Raw genomic sequence first — 14484 nt, forward strand, 5'->3', positions numbered from 1 at the left:
CACCTGTTCAAAACTCATTTCCTGATGCTGCCTTCAAGTGCTGCCGGAAACACTGATGATGAGACTCAGGGTGACTTAACCCTGTAAAGCACGTTCATTATTTAGCGCCTTCACATCTGTAAACCACACTGTAAAAATATTCCATTACTAGAAGAAGTCATTTGTTGAGAACGTTACTTTTTATTGTTTCGTTTTTTCCATTATAAACACATCAACTTGCAGAAAAAAAAAACATTTTACAATGATTATTAACACAATGACATAAAAAAAATCTAGTGGTGTTTAGTTATCTAGCGAAACCTAAATTGACTGATTGCAATTTTAAGGTGATGTAAACATTAATGTATTGATAAGAATAAGTCATGATGTAATTTATAGGCTTTTATTTTGAAATGCGCCATTCTATATAATGAGTACTTTTTGTACATTAAATATTTTTGATAATACTTTTGTACTTTTGTGTTTTTGAAGGCAGGACTTTTATTCATAATAGTTTATTTCTACATTGTGGTATTGCTAGTTTTACTTAAACATCTGAATACAGCTATCACCACTGCAAAGCTCAGCTGTCAACAGCCAGAAAGCAGCAGAGTGGATTACTGACCACTTCTCTGAGTGAGCTCAGTAAAAACACCAGTCAAGGTTTTACAGGTGATGATATCATCTTAAGAAAAGTTACACAGTGGTGTGTTAGTCACAGCAAAGTCAGCAAATTATAGTATATGTGATCTGTATAATGATTGAGTCTACTATAACAGAGCACACCAGAATAGTACGTAACAAAATGATAAATCCTAACTGTTAGTGTTTGCTGTATTTATAATGAAAAGATCTATGTAGGAAGGTGGAGGGAAATCATTTTTCTAATAATCTTAATTCATGCTGCATATTTTATTATCTAACCCCAATTATGCACGTGCACGCACACACACACACACACACACACAGTGTATAATGCAACTGATTTAAAAAAAAGCTACTTTTTAAAATTGCATCTATTTTGTTTGCAAGAAAAATGTGCAGATTAAAATATATATTCAAATAATGACAATCATACTGTTACATAAAATATACAATTATGCATCATGCATTCTGACCAATCGGTAACTGCCACTCCAGAACAAAAATAGTAATAATAATTCCAGTTACATTTCATGTAACATATGTATTAAATTACACTTATAATACATGGTGTTTTGAACAGTTTGAGCAAAAGGTTATTTAATGATATTTGATGTTGAAAAGTGAGCTATAAGCTGAGTGTAAAGGTTCAGTGTGTAGGATTTATCAGCATCCATTGGACGAGATAGTTTATAATATTCATAACCATGTTTTTAATAGTTTAACGTCACTTGAAACTAAAAAGATTGTGATTTTGTTACCTTAAAACAAGCTGTTTATGTCAATATACTGAGTGGGTCCTCTCTCATGTAAATCATCCATGTAATTCGACAGCAGCCCTGAGCAAGCATACAAAACACTAGCACTGGGTAGATCCATCTGCATTATCACATCGGCCACTGTAGTTCTCCTACAGACTTGGCAAATGGGAGAAGTTTCAGTTCTGCAGCCTAAATGCTAGATGCCACAAATTCCTGCACACTGAAACTTGAAATGGATCGTATGTCTGATAAAAGTATTCAAGTTGGCAACAAGGCAAATTGTGATTGCGGCCACAAATGCAGAAATTGTCTCTGTTAACTGAGCACTACTGCAGTGTTTCCCACAGAATTAGAGTGTATATGGCTGTAGATAAATCATTCTGTGCCCCCTCTCTAAATTCAGAGGTTTCTGCAGGTCAGTGAATGCAGCACAGGCTGAGCTCTTGATAACATCTTTTGTTTCCTCAGCAGCAGTTTCTGACTTGTGAGGTGAATAATTTATCTGTTGATCCAATCAGAACAGATCGATGGATGAGAGGAGCAGCTGCTGGAGGGTGAAGGCAAACTTGACCCAAAAGAATGAATCGTTAAGTTTCACTTTTAGCACGTCTGCTGCTCCGTCTGTGCCCAGAGTATGCTCTTTGCTTCAAGAGTGCGGTGTGATGAGCACCGGAACAGTATATATATATGTTTCCTAATAAATAGTCCTACTCCAAATAGAAGAAGAAAATCTATTTGTGGTGGCAGATTTTTTAATCATGGTGGGCCGCCACAAATAAATGAGTGCGTGGTTTAACCTGTGCTGTATTACACATTTTGTTTCTCCTCCATTCTTAGTTTTTTATCCATGGATGGTATTTCTGTTTCTTCTTGTTTCTTCATCTTCAGCTCGGGATAAAATGGCGTCTCCAAAATAGCTTTGTTTTTCTCTGATGTCTCGAGACCTTTGCTGAGTAAGTCATGGATCTTCTGCCATGAGTCCATCTCTGAGCTCCAAAGTGCAGCTCTGGCTCTGATTAACTGTGAGACTTCAGCCTCGCAGCCTTTGGCCAAACTGACGCTGTCTTTACAGATGAAGAAGATATCCATGCCAAGGAACAGTGCATTGACCCCCATGTAAAATCCCCTGGCAGACTTGGAGAGGGCAAGAGGCCCTTTTAATGTGGCCTGTCCAATATCTGGGAGATCTGAGGCCACCCTGGGCACATTACGTAATGCCTCTCCTTCCTGCATTGCTGCTTTGCCAGCACTTGCAATCAGCTCATCACTTTTTAACACAGTGGAGGCAGCATCAGCAAGTGAATCAATGGCTTTTCCAACAGTTCCAACTTTAGTAACAACCTTGGCAGCTCCCAGAGCTACATCTACCTCACTCGCTTCAATTTTGGGGACCATTGAACTTACTAGACAATCCTGGAGACTCTGCACATCCTCCATGAAGCTCTGGAAGACTTTACTGGCTTTCTTTTGATGTTTGTGGTTTACTCCGATCTCTGTGGCGGTCGTGACAGCATTATTGACTCCGCTGGTAATTCCCAGCCCTAACCCTGTCATTGTCAGAACTAAAGACACTCCAGCTGTTACAGGAATCAATGCCAAACCAATGATAGAAAGTACACCACTAACTGCCCCCACTGAGCTGCCTGCCACACTGGAGATCTTTGCCCCTTTATGCATCCTGTCCAGCTGAACAGCGTTCGCCTCCAGCTCTTTGAGAAACTGCAGCATTCTGGGCTGTCGCTTGCTGAACTCATCAATGAAGCAAGAACATGTGTCATCCTGAAACAAGAACACCATGCGAAAGTTCTGGTTCATCCTGATGAAGACAAAACAGGAAATTAAGAAAGACTAAATAAGATGAAACACAAGGTTAGAATGTATGAATATATTGGATTTGGGATTGGCTGTTTTTCTCCTGTTTTATTTTTAACACATATTAGATAGTCACCTAAGCAATAAAATCTACATAAAACTAAGACAAGCACAAGTAGCTACAAAATTTCATGACATAAATTACAAATTATACTGATAGGTGTCTCCTCCTGCTGGACAAGAACCATAACCCAATATCTATTTATTTCAAGATTGAGCCACTGTTCCTTCACGTCGAAAGGGGCCAGTTGAGGTGGTTCGATATTTGGGTAAATTTAATATGCATAAAACTACATTATGCTCTCATGGTTTTCTTATATTATGTGCTGATTATTACATCATGAGTTTTTATTACGTTTTAATTATTACATTATGCACAGATTTTACATGGTTAGTTGAGTCATGCTTACCTGATTCTATCAAGCAGATTAATGTGAAAAAGCATCCTTTGTATGTCATCCTCAGAAAAATCTACACTGAGGTCCACCAGAGTCTCTGTGTTCTTCTTAAGGCCAAACTCACAGAGGGAGCTGTGAAAGACAAAGTTTCATTTAGTTAATAACACAGATGTTTATTATGAAAAATCTACATAATTTAATTTAAAGAAATGTACCTTTTGTCTAACTTCCCACAGATTTTCTGGGTGGTCTGAATGTATTTGTCCAGCTGATATGACAGCACCTCCACATTCTGAAGTTTGGGAAGGAAGAAGACACTTGCATCTCTTTTAAATTCAAGGAGGAGAGGGCAGATCAGCCGCGCAGCTGTGATGACAACCTGAACATCTTCAGGACTGATCCCTTCTGGCAGACGCAACACCTGGTTCTCCTCTTTGAATACATGAAGCGAGGTGACCGCCAGCGTCTCCACTGCATCCAGGAAGCGGTCGAGCTCCTCCAATCCTCCCAGAGTGCCCTTCAGCACGGCAGCAAGCTCTTTCTCCAGCTCTGCACGCCTGCTGTCTGCAGCCGTTTTAGTGAGTTATTAAATTAGAAAAAAAGAGATCTTCCACCATGATTGACATCTGTGACGGCCAATCCATGTGTCATATTCAATGCAGCTGCTCACAACTGGTCTGATGGGTTTTTTGGCGTGAACTCCCCCACTACAGTCATCGCTACTGCACAGAATCGAGCTCTAAATGACAAGATGGCAAAGCTCACATCTCAGAGATTTTAACCTCACTTAAGCATAGTGGGTTAAGTGGGGGTGTGTTGTCCATCTTTATATACTGTCTGGTCAAAGAGTAACACCTTACATAAAATGCAGATTTACTGGGATTGTGGTTGTTGTGCAATGTAGCTACAATTTCAAAGTTTCTACAATTCAAATGTAGTCCCACAGAGGTCAGTTACAAATAATACATACACTAGAAACACTTATATTTAAAATTTTTGGACAAACCAATCATGGACTAGCGTTTACCTGATTCTGTCAAGCTGATTAACAAGTTGAAGCATCCTTTGCATGTCATTTTCTGACAAATCCACATTGAGGTCCACCAGGGTTTTTGGGGCCTTCAGACCAAACTCACAGAAGGAGCTGTATAAGACAGTTACTTTTAAATTCCACTGAAATTACTGCAGTATCTTTCATAACAATAAAAACAAAATGTGCGTATTATTTTAAAGAAATGTCAGCTTACCTTTTCTGTAACTTCTCACAGATTTTCTGGGTGGTCTGAATGTATTTGTCCAGCTGATATGACAGCACTTCCTTATTCTGAAGTTTGGGGAGGAAGAAGACACGTGCATCTCTCTTAAACACGAGGAGGAGAGGGCAGATCAGCCGTGCAGCAATGATGACAATCTGAACATGTTCAGGGCTGATTCGCTCTGGCAGATGTAACACCTGGTTCTGCTCTTTGAACACTTCAAGCGAGGTGACCGCCAGCATCTCCACTGCAACCAGGAAGCAGTCGAGCTTCCGCAGACCGCCCAAAAGCATCCTTCAGCACAGCATCTAACTTTGGTTGGTCATTCTCCTCTTTTATCTTTGCAATCTCTTTCTTCCTTGCACATGTCCATTTGGGGAGCCTCTCGCAGAATTCTCTAACTGTGTCAATGTGACTGAGGGTCTCTGTGACATACTGGCACAAGGCCTTCTCCAATTTCACTCTGTAACACAAAACATCAATAGATAAAAATTACTTGTCTCTAATCCCGTCTTTGACTTGTCTCTGCTGACATGAAGAAGTTTACTTTTTATATACTTCAGATCATGCCTAATGCCAGTGCCCTTGGTAAATACAGAGAAGTTTTTATGGTCCCAGCAAAAGTCACGCAAGGATAGGCCCACTCATTTTTTCTTTCAAACATCCATTTTGTGTTTTTTCCTTCATATTACATCTTCATAACACAGAGACTACAGAAACATTTAATCAAAGCACAATAACATTGGTAAAGCATTTTAAAACAGCTGAATGACTACAAAGTTCACTACAAACAAAAAAGTACAAATACTGGATTTAAATTAAACTTATTATTACATATACTAAATGTATGAAAGATTCTAAAACAAAATATGATAATGCAACCCAAATGCCATCTAATATATATAGGCTTTTTAGTCAGCACACATTAGCAGTTCACAACCTGGGGTCAGGACCCCTCCCAAAATTAATATGAGGGGGGGTGATGATCAACAGGATGGAAAAGCAAACATGTTACATAATATTCCTAAAATCTGTTTGTTTTTGTTTTTTTTTACTATCATTTCTACTCTTTAACATTACTTACTACTAAAACAATGTCTATTATACAGATATAGCAGAAAAAAGGGCATAATGCATGTCGTGATTGTCAGCCAGAGAAGTATTTGTCCGTCGTTGCACTTACAAGATTTTGACCAGCCGATGTCGCCAGATCTCACCTGGTTTTTCAAGGTTTCAGAAAACTAAAAAAATATTCGACATATTTTGGGGGTACAGTAATTCACAGTACAACATCTTCCAGACTATATTGATTTTACAGTATTCATTAATACATTGACTGACCTAATAAAAGCTAAAATGCGTTTATTTCTCTATGTGTTGCTTAAGATATGAAAATGTGTTTAAACAAAACAATCCTGTACACTCAGGTTTTAAAAATGTTTTAAAGCGTCATAGCATATTTAACAAGTTATTAATTTGTGTTGATTGAAATTAGTGTATCAGAGTTTCTGGCATTCAAAGATCTGTCTCCTAATACTTATTTCCCGTCGACACTTTACTGCAGGCTCTTCTCTCACTTCAGAAGTATCTCTCAGTTTTAAACTCTTTACCTTGTAGAAGACATGTTTCTCCTCTTGATTTGCTGTCTTCGTCTTCAGTTAGGCTACATATCGGAAACGTATTATATGTGCATGGTTACAATAATAAAATTCCCCGCGTATAGAAAAATAAAGCTTTGTTACGAGACTAATTGCTGTTAACAGAAGAAAGGTGCGCAGGACAAAAGAAAATTAGGGAACACACTGAATATGCAGTGAATCTGATGAAATTAAAAAAATCAAATAACACACACACACACACATCTGTTGAACGACAGAATTCCTAATGCAAAAGACCTACGCAAAACAGAAAGCAGAGCATTTTATGATTGTTTAACTTTCGTTTTCAAATTCTTGTTGAACACAAAAACATCACGGCCACATCCGTTTCCAGTAAATGCCACCCAACTTGAAATACGGGCCCTGTTGACGCCTCCTCTTTAAACAATGTTTATCACTTGTCTGCTGAGCCCTACGTGTATCATTGTAAGGCGCGGTGTGCTTCTGCTTAACTTCGACTGTATCTCAGTGAAAATAAAAACAAAACTTCACAGAGATTACACTAAATGGCATTCAAGACTTCCTTATAATACCTCCATGCATTCAAACCATGGATGCATTATAACCGAGCCGGACTAAGTGCTGGCGTACTGCGGGCCAGCGTCATACCTCACTTCCGCCGCACGTTTGTCTGTGCCGCTGGTAGCGTCTCTGTGCTGCTCCTACGAGCAAGTCCCAGCTAATCTTCTAACTTGCTTCTTACTTCGACTGCTTTTTATTTGTCTGTGACTGAAAACTCACATAAGCTTTACTTAATCACTCACAGCTGTCTCCTCTCAGCGGTTTTTGTATTCTGTTAAATCACAGCCGCTCACTCACTGTTAGCCCGTTAGCTTCTTTAGCATTAGCTCTGGTTAGCGATGGCTTCTCCCTGCTCCTCTCCCTGCTCTTCTCCCTTGTTGTGCTCTCTCCTGCTCAGTGTGTCAGGTGTTTAGTTACTCCTCTGCCTGCTTTAGTGATAGTGGTACCTGTAACAAGTGTCGTTTATTTGCTGCGCTGGAGGCGAGGCTGAGCGACCTGGAAATGCAGCTCCGCATCGTGGAAAATCCCTCTTTAGCTGCAGTAGTTAGCAAGCCCCCTGTAGCCGGTGCGGACCGACATAGCAGAGCCTCTGCTAGCCGTCCCCGGCACCCCCCGTGCAGACAGGTGACTGTCCGAGCGAAGCAGAGTAAGCCGAAGCCCACGGCCCACGTGTGTAACATTGCAAAAAATAGACATATCCTGTCCCAAACACATGCTGAAAAATTAGTTCATGCATTTGTCACCTCTAGGCTGAACTCTCTATTATTTGGTTGCCCCAACAAATGTGTTTGGTCTCTCCAACTGGTGCAGAACGCTGCTGGTCGTGTTCTAACAGGAACCAAGAACAGTGATCATATTTCTCCTGTTTTAGCTTCTCTGCACTGGCTCCCTGTGAAATCCAGGACTGAATTTAAAATCCTCCTCCTTACTTACAAAGCTCTAAACGGTCAGGCTCATCCTGTCTGTGGCAGCTCATAGTTCCCTACCATCCCTCAAGATCACTGCGCTCTGAAAATGCAGGGTTACTTGTGGTTCCCAAAGTTTCCAAAACTAGGATAGGAACCAGAGCCTTCAGCTACCATGCTCCTCTCCGATGGAACCATCTTCCAATTTCGGTCAGGGAGGCAGACACCGTTTCAACTTTTAAGGGTCGACTTAAGACCTTCCTCTTTGATAAAGCTTATAATTAGGGCTGGCTCAGGCTGCCTGGACCAGCCCCTAGTTAGGCTGACATAGGTTTAACCTGCCGGGGGACTTCCTCTGATTCGCCGAGCTCCTTTGCCTTCTCTTAATGCCGCCATCGGAATCTGATACTATGCCCCCCCCCCCCCCCCCCCGCCCACCCTGATTGTGGTCTGGTCTTGGTTGCGCCAATGTTGTGATCTTGCCTTTAGACACCTCCCTATCAACATATGCATGAGGCTGTTATCATCACCCTCAACATCATCATAGAGTGCAATTAATAATTTCACACCTACCGTTATTGTAATATGACATGCATCTGTTTCTATTATTGCTGTGCCTCTCTCCCCCTCTCTCCCCCTCTCTTTCTCTTTCCTTTTTTTGCCATGATTGTATTTCATTTGTCATTAAGGCAAACCATGTTTTGTGATAATGGCTCTATAAATAAAATTGACTTGACTTGACCTAGCCCCATTAGCTGCAACATTTAGGTGATATACTACAGTGATTATTTTTTTAAGGCAAGACTTTTACATATAACAGTATTTCTACACTGTTTCTTTGTTTCTTGTTTAAGTAAAAGATCTGAATACTTGTTCCACCAATGCAAAGCTCAGCTGACACAAGAGAGCAGCAGAGTGGATTGAGGACCACACCCTGATTTCACAGGTGCTGATATCAGCAATACACTGTTCAGCATCTGTGTCAGTGTTAGTTACAGGACGGTCCACTCACACTTAGTTATGACCCCAGGGAGAGTCACAAAAAATCACACAAGAGGCATTTTAGAAACGGACAGTGGACATACTACAAAATACATCACATTATAATGAATTCAAACACATTGCTGAAGGTAAAAAAGAAATATTGATCCCTACAGAAAAATTTAGTAATTGAAGCAGAAGCAAAAAGATGGAAAATAAGCACAAAAAGAGAAGGAAATAAATCAGTATAACATACTTAACAAGAGCACTTTCAGTCAAAATCACAAGATGAGCAATACATCCACAGTACCCATCGTGACTGATAATGCACTTAAAGCACTCTAATATTGCAGTACCATCTCAAGCAAAGTGCCACATTAGTGTGTTAAGCTGCTGCAAAGTCAGCAAGTTAAAGTACATGGGATAGTAAAATGACTATGTCTACTATGACCACACACACCCGTAAGTTTATAATTTTCTAATAGTAATTAGAGTTTGTCTGTAATAATACAGCCCACATTATAGAAAGCATGTGAAGGAATACTTATCAGTCAGACATGTCACTTAAATCTTAAAGGATTTTTTTTTTTAATTTTAATGAATTTTACACAAACACCCACACAAGAGAGAGAAAGAGCAATTAACTTACTTTAATATGTAATTTATCTGTGAAAGAACAATGTGCAGATTGAAATATATACAAAATATATACATCATACAAATTGTACAGAATGTATTTTGCATTAATTTTTTTTATGGCGGTTACATTTATCATCAGGAAAAGTACAAAATTACACCTATGATACATTATGTTTTCAAACTAATTTGGCAAAAGGTTTATAGATTCAAAGCTACTAGATTTTAATTGCCCATTACCTATTACATGATCTATAAAGCTGAGTTTAAACAGATCTCATATCTGATCACAGCATCAGAGTTGGCAAAAATGATTGGTGACACAAACGTAGTATTGTCTCTGTTCACTAAGCACTACTGTATTGAACAGTTTTGATTCTCTGTCACTTTTGGTATTTCATCCAATTCCTCAGAGGGAATTTCTTTTTCTGTTTCTCCTCGTTTCTTCATCTCCGTCTCTGGATAAAATGGCGTCTCCAGGTTAGCTTTGTTTTTTTCTGATGTCTCGAGACCTTCGCTCAGTAAGTCATGGATCTTCTGCCATGAGTCCATCTCTGAGCTCCAAAGTGCAGCTCTGGCTCTGATGAACTCTGAGACTTCAGTCTCGCAGCCTTTGGCCAAACTGACGCTGTCTTTACAGATGAAGAAGATATCCATGCCAAGGAAGAGAGCGTTGAGCCCGATAAGACCGGCTCTGGCTGACTTAGAGAGGGCAAGAGGTCCTTTGACTGCTGCCTGTCCAATATCTGGAAGATCTGCTGCCACCCTGGGGACGTTACGTAGGGCTTTTCCTTCCTGCACCGCCACTTTGCCAGCACTTGCAATCAGCTCATCACTTTTTAACACCTTAACAGCGGAGGCAGCATCAACAAGTGAATCAATACCCTTTCCAATAGTTCCGATTTTACAAAGCACCTTGCTCACTCCCAGAAGCATGTCAATCTGGGTCGTTACGCTTTGGGTGACGTCCTCCAGACAATCCTGGAGTACTTGCACATCCTCCATGAAGCTCTGGAAGACTTCACTCGCTTTCTTTTGATGTTTGCGGTTTACTCCAATCTCTGTGGCGGCCGTGACAGCACTGTTGACTCCGCTGGTAATTCCCAGCCCTACCCCGGTCATTGTCAGAGCCAGAGACACTCCAGCTGTTACAGGAATCAATGCCAAACCAATGATAGAGAGCACACCTCCAACTGCCCCCACTGAGCTGCCTGCCACACTGGAGATCTTTGCTCCTGTATTCATCCTGTCCAGCTGGACAGCGTTCTCCTCCAGCTCTTTGAGAAACTGCAGCATCCTGGGCTGTCTCTCACTGAACTCACGGATGAAGCCAGAACATGGCTCATTCTGAAACAAGAACATCATGCGGAAGTTCTGGTTCTTCCTGATGAAGACAAAAAGAGAACATTAAGACTAAATAAATAAGATGAAACATCTCAAATGGTAAATATGCTTAAAATTTAGTATGAAAATACTAGACTTGGGATCAGTTTTCTTTTCTTTTCTATTTTTTTTTTTTGACACGCATGAACAAATGGATTGAAAACCCCTGAAACATAATTCATCTTGCTGGCATAATGAAAAATTACAAATAATACTGAGCTATAACCTGCTGCTGGACAAAACCGATTACCCAAGGATGCATTCTTTTCTGAGTGCATCCTCAAGGTGATGTAACCGTTATGAGAGCGAGAGAATTCCTTATAGAAATCATGGAAAAACTTGTTTTAAATCATTTCAGTTATGAATATTGCATCTAATTTCCTTTAGATGCAGGAAATTCAAACAAGACTCAAAATCTAAAAATCAGAGGATCACCATAGTCATAAGAATTCATTCTGAGGGGGACCAAGGATAGCAAGCATCAAAATGTGATGAGTAGGGTGAAATCATGTTGTATATCTATATTAAAGTTATAGACATTCTGACATACTGTCAAACCCTTCACATAGAGTAGGAATGTGAACAAATACTTTTGCACTGTATCTCTATTTTTTTGAGCATGCATCAAACAGTCTAATGATAATCACATTATTATCACTTATCAAACCTTGCGCGTCCGTGCTGGCATGATATTAGGGGGCATAAAATACATACAAGGATAATGCTTACCTGATTTCATCGAGCAGATTAATGTGATGAAGCATCCTTTGTATGTCATCCTCAGACAAATCCACATTGAGGTCCACCACAGTCTCTGTGTCCTTCAGGCAAAACTCAAAGAGGCAGCTGTGAAAGACAAAGTTACACTTACTTGATAAAATGAATGTTTATTATTAGAACTCTACATATTATATTAAAGAAATGTCAGTGTACCTTTTGTCTAACTTCTCACAGATTTTCTGGGTGGTCTGAATGTATTTGTCCAGCTGATATGACAGCACTTCCACATTCTGAAGTTTGGGAAGGAAGAAGACACTTGCATCTCTTTTAAATTCAAGGAGGAGAGGGCAGATCAGCCGCGCAGCTGTGATGACAACCTGAACATCTTCAGGACTGATCCCTTCTGGCAGACGCAACACCTGGTTCTCCTCTTTGAATACATGAAGCGAGGTGACCGCCAGCGTCTCCACTGCATCCAGGAAGCGGTCGAGCTCCTCCAATCCTCCCAGAGTGCCCTTCAGCACGGCAGCAAGCTCTTTCTCCAGCTCTGCACGCCTGCTGTCTGCAGTCACCTGGGTTACCTTGCTCTTCATATATTCTAAAAAGGCTTTACCTCTGTTCTCTGACTGGGTAACATGTCCGATGCCTAGAATGATGCTGTCAGCCCTGTCCTTGATGTCCATCATCACATCCACCTCTGTCTCTCTCCCGAGCATCCATTTAGAGCTCCTCTCACAGAATCCTCTCACTGTGTCGATGTAGGTGAGGGTATCTGTGGTGTAGCAGCACAAGGCCTCCTGGAGTTCCTCTCTGTAATAACAAAATCAAGTTTGTGAGATTTCAAAACAAATTCATACTGAACTATTGCTGTGGAGTTAATCTCACATTGATCTAATGTATCTCCACCCTAGGTTTTTTTATGTGACAGTGCAGGAGAAAGATCTGGCAGAAACCGCTCACACAAATGCTGATAAATAAAAAATGGACAAAGACCCCTGACACCCTGGCCCCCTGATCTACAGTCTCTGTTTGAAGTGATAAACATTTTAGGAATGTCTTTATTGCGTGGTGTAGCCCTTAACCTTATCAGAGTCTCTTAATACAACAAGACATTGAAAATTACTAGAGTCTCACAAATGTACAAAAAATGGTTTGTAACAACTAGTCAGGACAATTCACTTTTTGTATGTTGTTGCATTTACACAATTTAACCTCTCTGTAATGGAAAACATCATCAAGTTAGTTCGATTTCAAAACAGATTCATACTGAACTATTGCTGTGGAGTTAATCTCACACTGCAAGACCTAATGTATCTCCACCATAACTGTGTTTGGTGACAGTGCAGGAGAAAGATCTGGCAGCAATCAATCCACAACTGCTGATAAACAAAACACACAGAAAGGCCCCTAACTTTTTGGGCCCCTGGGCCAGAGCCTGTTTCAAGTACCTGTTAAAGTCACAGAGCGCAGTTAAAAGCAGGGACATCCTTACTGTGTCCAAATCTTATCTCCAAAGTCTCTTCATGACAACCAAATCCAGTTTGTGTTTCTTCCTATATGTAACAGCTTCACAGCATAATGAGGCTATATTAACAATTAGTTCCAGCACAACAGATTTTTGTTTGTCGTTGCATTTACATAATTTGACCATCAGATGCCGCCAGAGCTCACATGGTTTATCCGTGGGATTAGTGAGCTGAAGGTTTCAGAAAACTTCATTTCTCTACAATATTCTTCATACTCTGGGGGCACAGTAATTTGCAGTACAACATTTTTAAACAGATATGATTTTGCACTAATCATACACACAATGACTGACCTAACAAAGGCTAATAGGTGACAATTTATTTATTTATTTATTTATTTTGCCTTACATGATATGAAGATGCATTTGTTACTAAAACTATTCTGACTGTTCTGTTCCGAGGCCTCAGCATCTGCTTTATTACTATCGCTTACAAGTAGCCTTAACCTTAACCACAACACTCTAACTTAACCCTTCACCTCCCAGATGTGACGCACACTACAACAACCGGATATTAAAATTATTTGACAAGTTGTTAGTTGTGTTAAACAAAAAATGTCCCCAATGCGTACACAGACTTGGTTCACGTTATTTGGCACATTGTTGTTAACATTTAAACTCTTTACCTTGCAGTATACATGTTTCTCCTTTCGGTTTGCCGTCTTCAGGTCCTTATAGGATGCACATCTTACTTGCGTGGTTAAAAAAGAAAAAATGATATTTAATACTGTGCGAAAGATCATGTGTCATGTGTTGACTGAAACTGGTAAAATCAGTAAATCACTATTCGCTGAGAAATTTTGTTGACAGCACTTCGACAGGTGACGCTGTTTTGTCTCGTTTTCCATTCTCCACCTCAGCAGGTACAACCACATACCTGTCCCTACTGTATCATTCAAGGCTCGGCAGTCAGCCGACTTTTGTTTACTCAGTGATGGTACCTGCCTTTCAAAATGTGAAACGTCCTGGCAGCAGCGCGCCACACCTCCACCTGTTTCAAAACTCCGGGTGCTGCCTTCAAGCGCTGTCGGAAACATACACGTCCCGATAAACCACACTGTAGTACGATCCCTGCGTTGAAAATGTAACCTAGGTATTTCCATAGCCTAAGTATGATCTGCAAAATGTATTCCAGGCTCCTAAAAAAAAGGTGGAACTTGTCTTCAGAGTAGTTGTTTTTTGCATATGTTTGGGCCATAGTTGCCTCCATTAAGATTGCTGAATAGTCAAATGACCATATCAGATA

The 14484-nt window shown here is 40.3% G+C and overlaps 1 protein-coding gene across 2 annotated transcripts; it reads right to left on the minus strand.

The window, feature by feature from the left end:
• Positions 1 to 284: 284 nt before the first annotated feature.
• Positions 285 to 14085, minus strand: LOC121956665. Of its 2 annotated transcripts, XM_042505016.1 has the most exons (5): positions 13865 to 14085; positions 12269 to 12523; positions 3868 to 4209; positions 3665 to 3784; positions 285 to 3198 (listed from the first exon to the last, which is right to left on the minus strand). In XM_042505016.1, the coding sequence occupies exons 1-5, from the start codon at positions 13876 to 13878 to the stop codon at positions 2190 to 2192; spliced, it is 1740 nt and encodes a 579-aa protein (XP_042360950.1). In that variant the 5' UTR covers positions 13879 to 14085; the 3' UTR covers positions 285 to 2189. The 2 variants fall into 2 exon arrangements, with proteins under 2 accessions (XP_042360950.1, XP_042360949.1); XM_042505015.1 differs by lacking the exons at positions 285 to 3198; positions 3665 to 3784; positions 3868 to 4209 and adding exons at positions 9724 to 10994; positions 11723 to 11839 and having other exon boundaries at positions 11927 to 12523.
• Positions 14086 to 14484: the final 399 nt, after the last annotated feature.

Source organism: Plectropomus leopardus, chromosome 17 (assembly GCF_008729295.1).
Source record: "Plectropomus leopardus isolate mb chromosome 17, YSFRI_Pleo_2.0, whole genome shotgun sequence".
Taxonomy (NCBI): domain Eukaryota; kingdom Metazoa; phylum Chordata; class Actinopteri; order Perciformes; family Serranidae; genus Plectropomus; species Plectropomus leopardus.

What these genes read in the sequence shown, in the direction of transcription:
- LOC121956665 (XM_042505015.1), bottom strand. An exon ending in TGTGAGAAGTTAGACAAAAG is followed by an intron (nt 11,840 to 11,926) that starts GTACACTGACAT and finishes TGTCTTTCACAG; the next exon opens with CTGCCTCTTTGAGTTTTGCC. An exon ending in AATCTGCTCGATGAAATCAG is followed by an intron (nt 10,995 to 11,722) that starts GTAAGCATTATC and finishes TGTCTTCATCAG; the next exon opens with GAAGAACCAGAACTTCCGCA.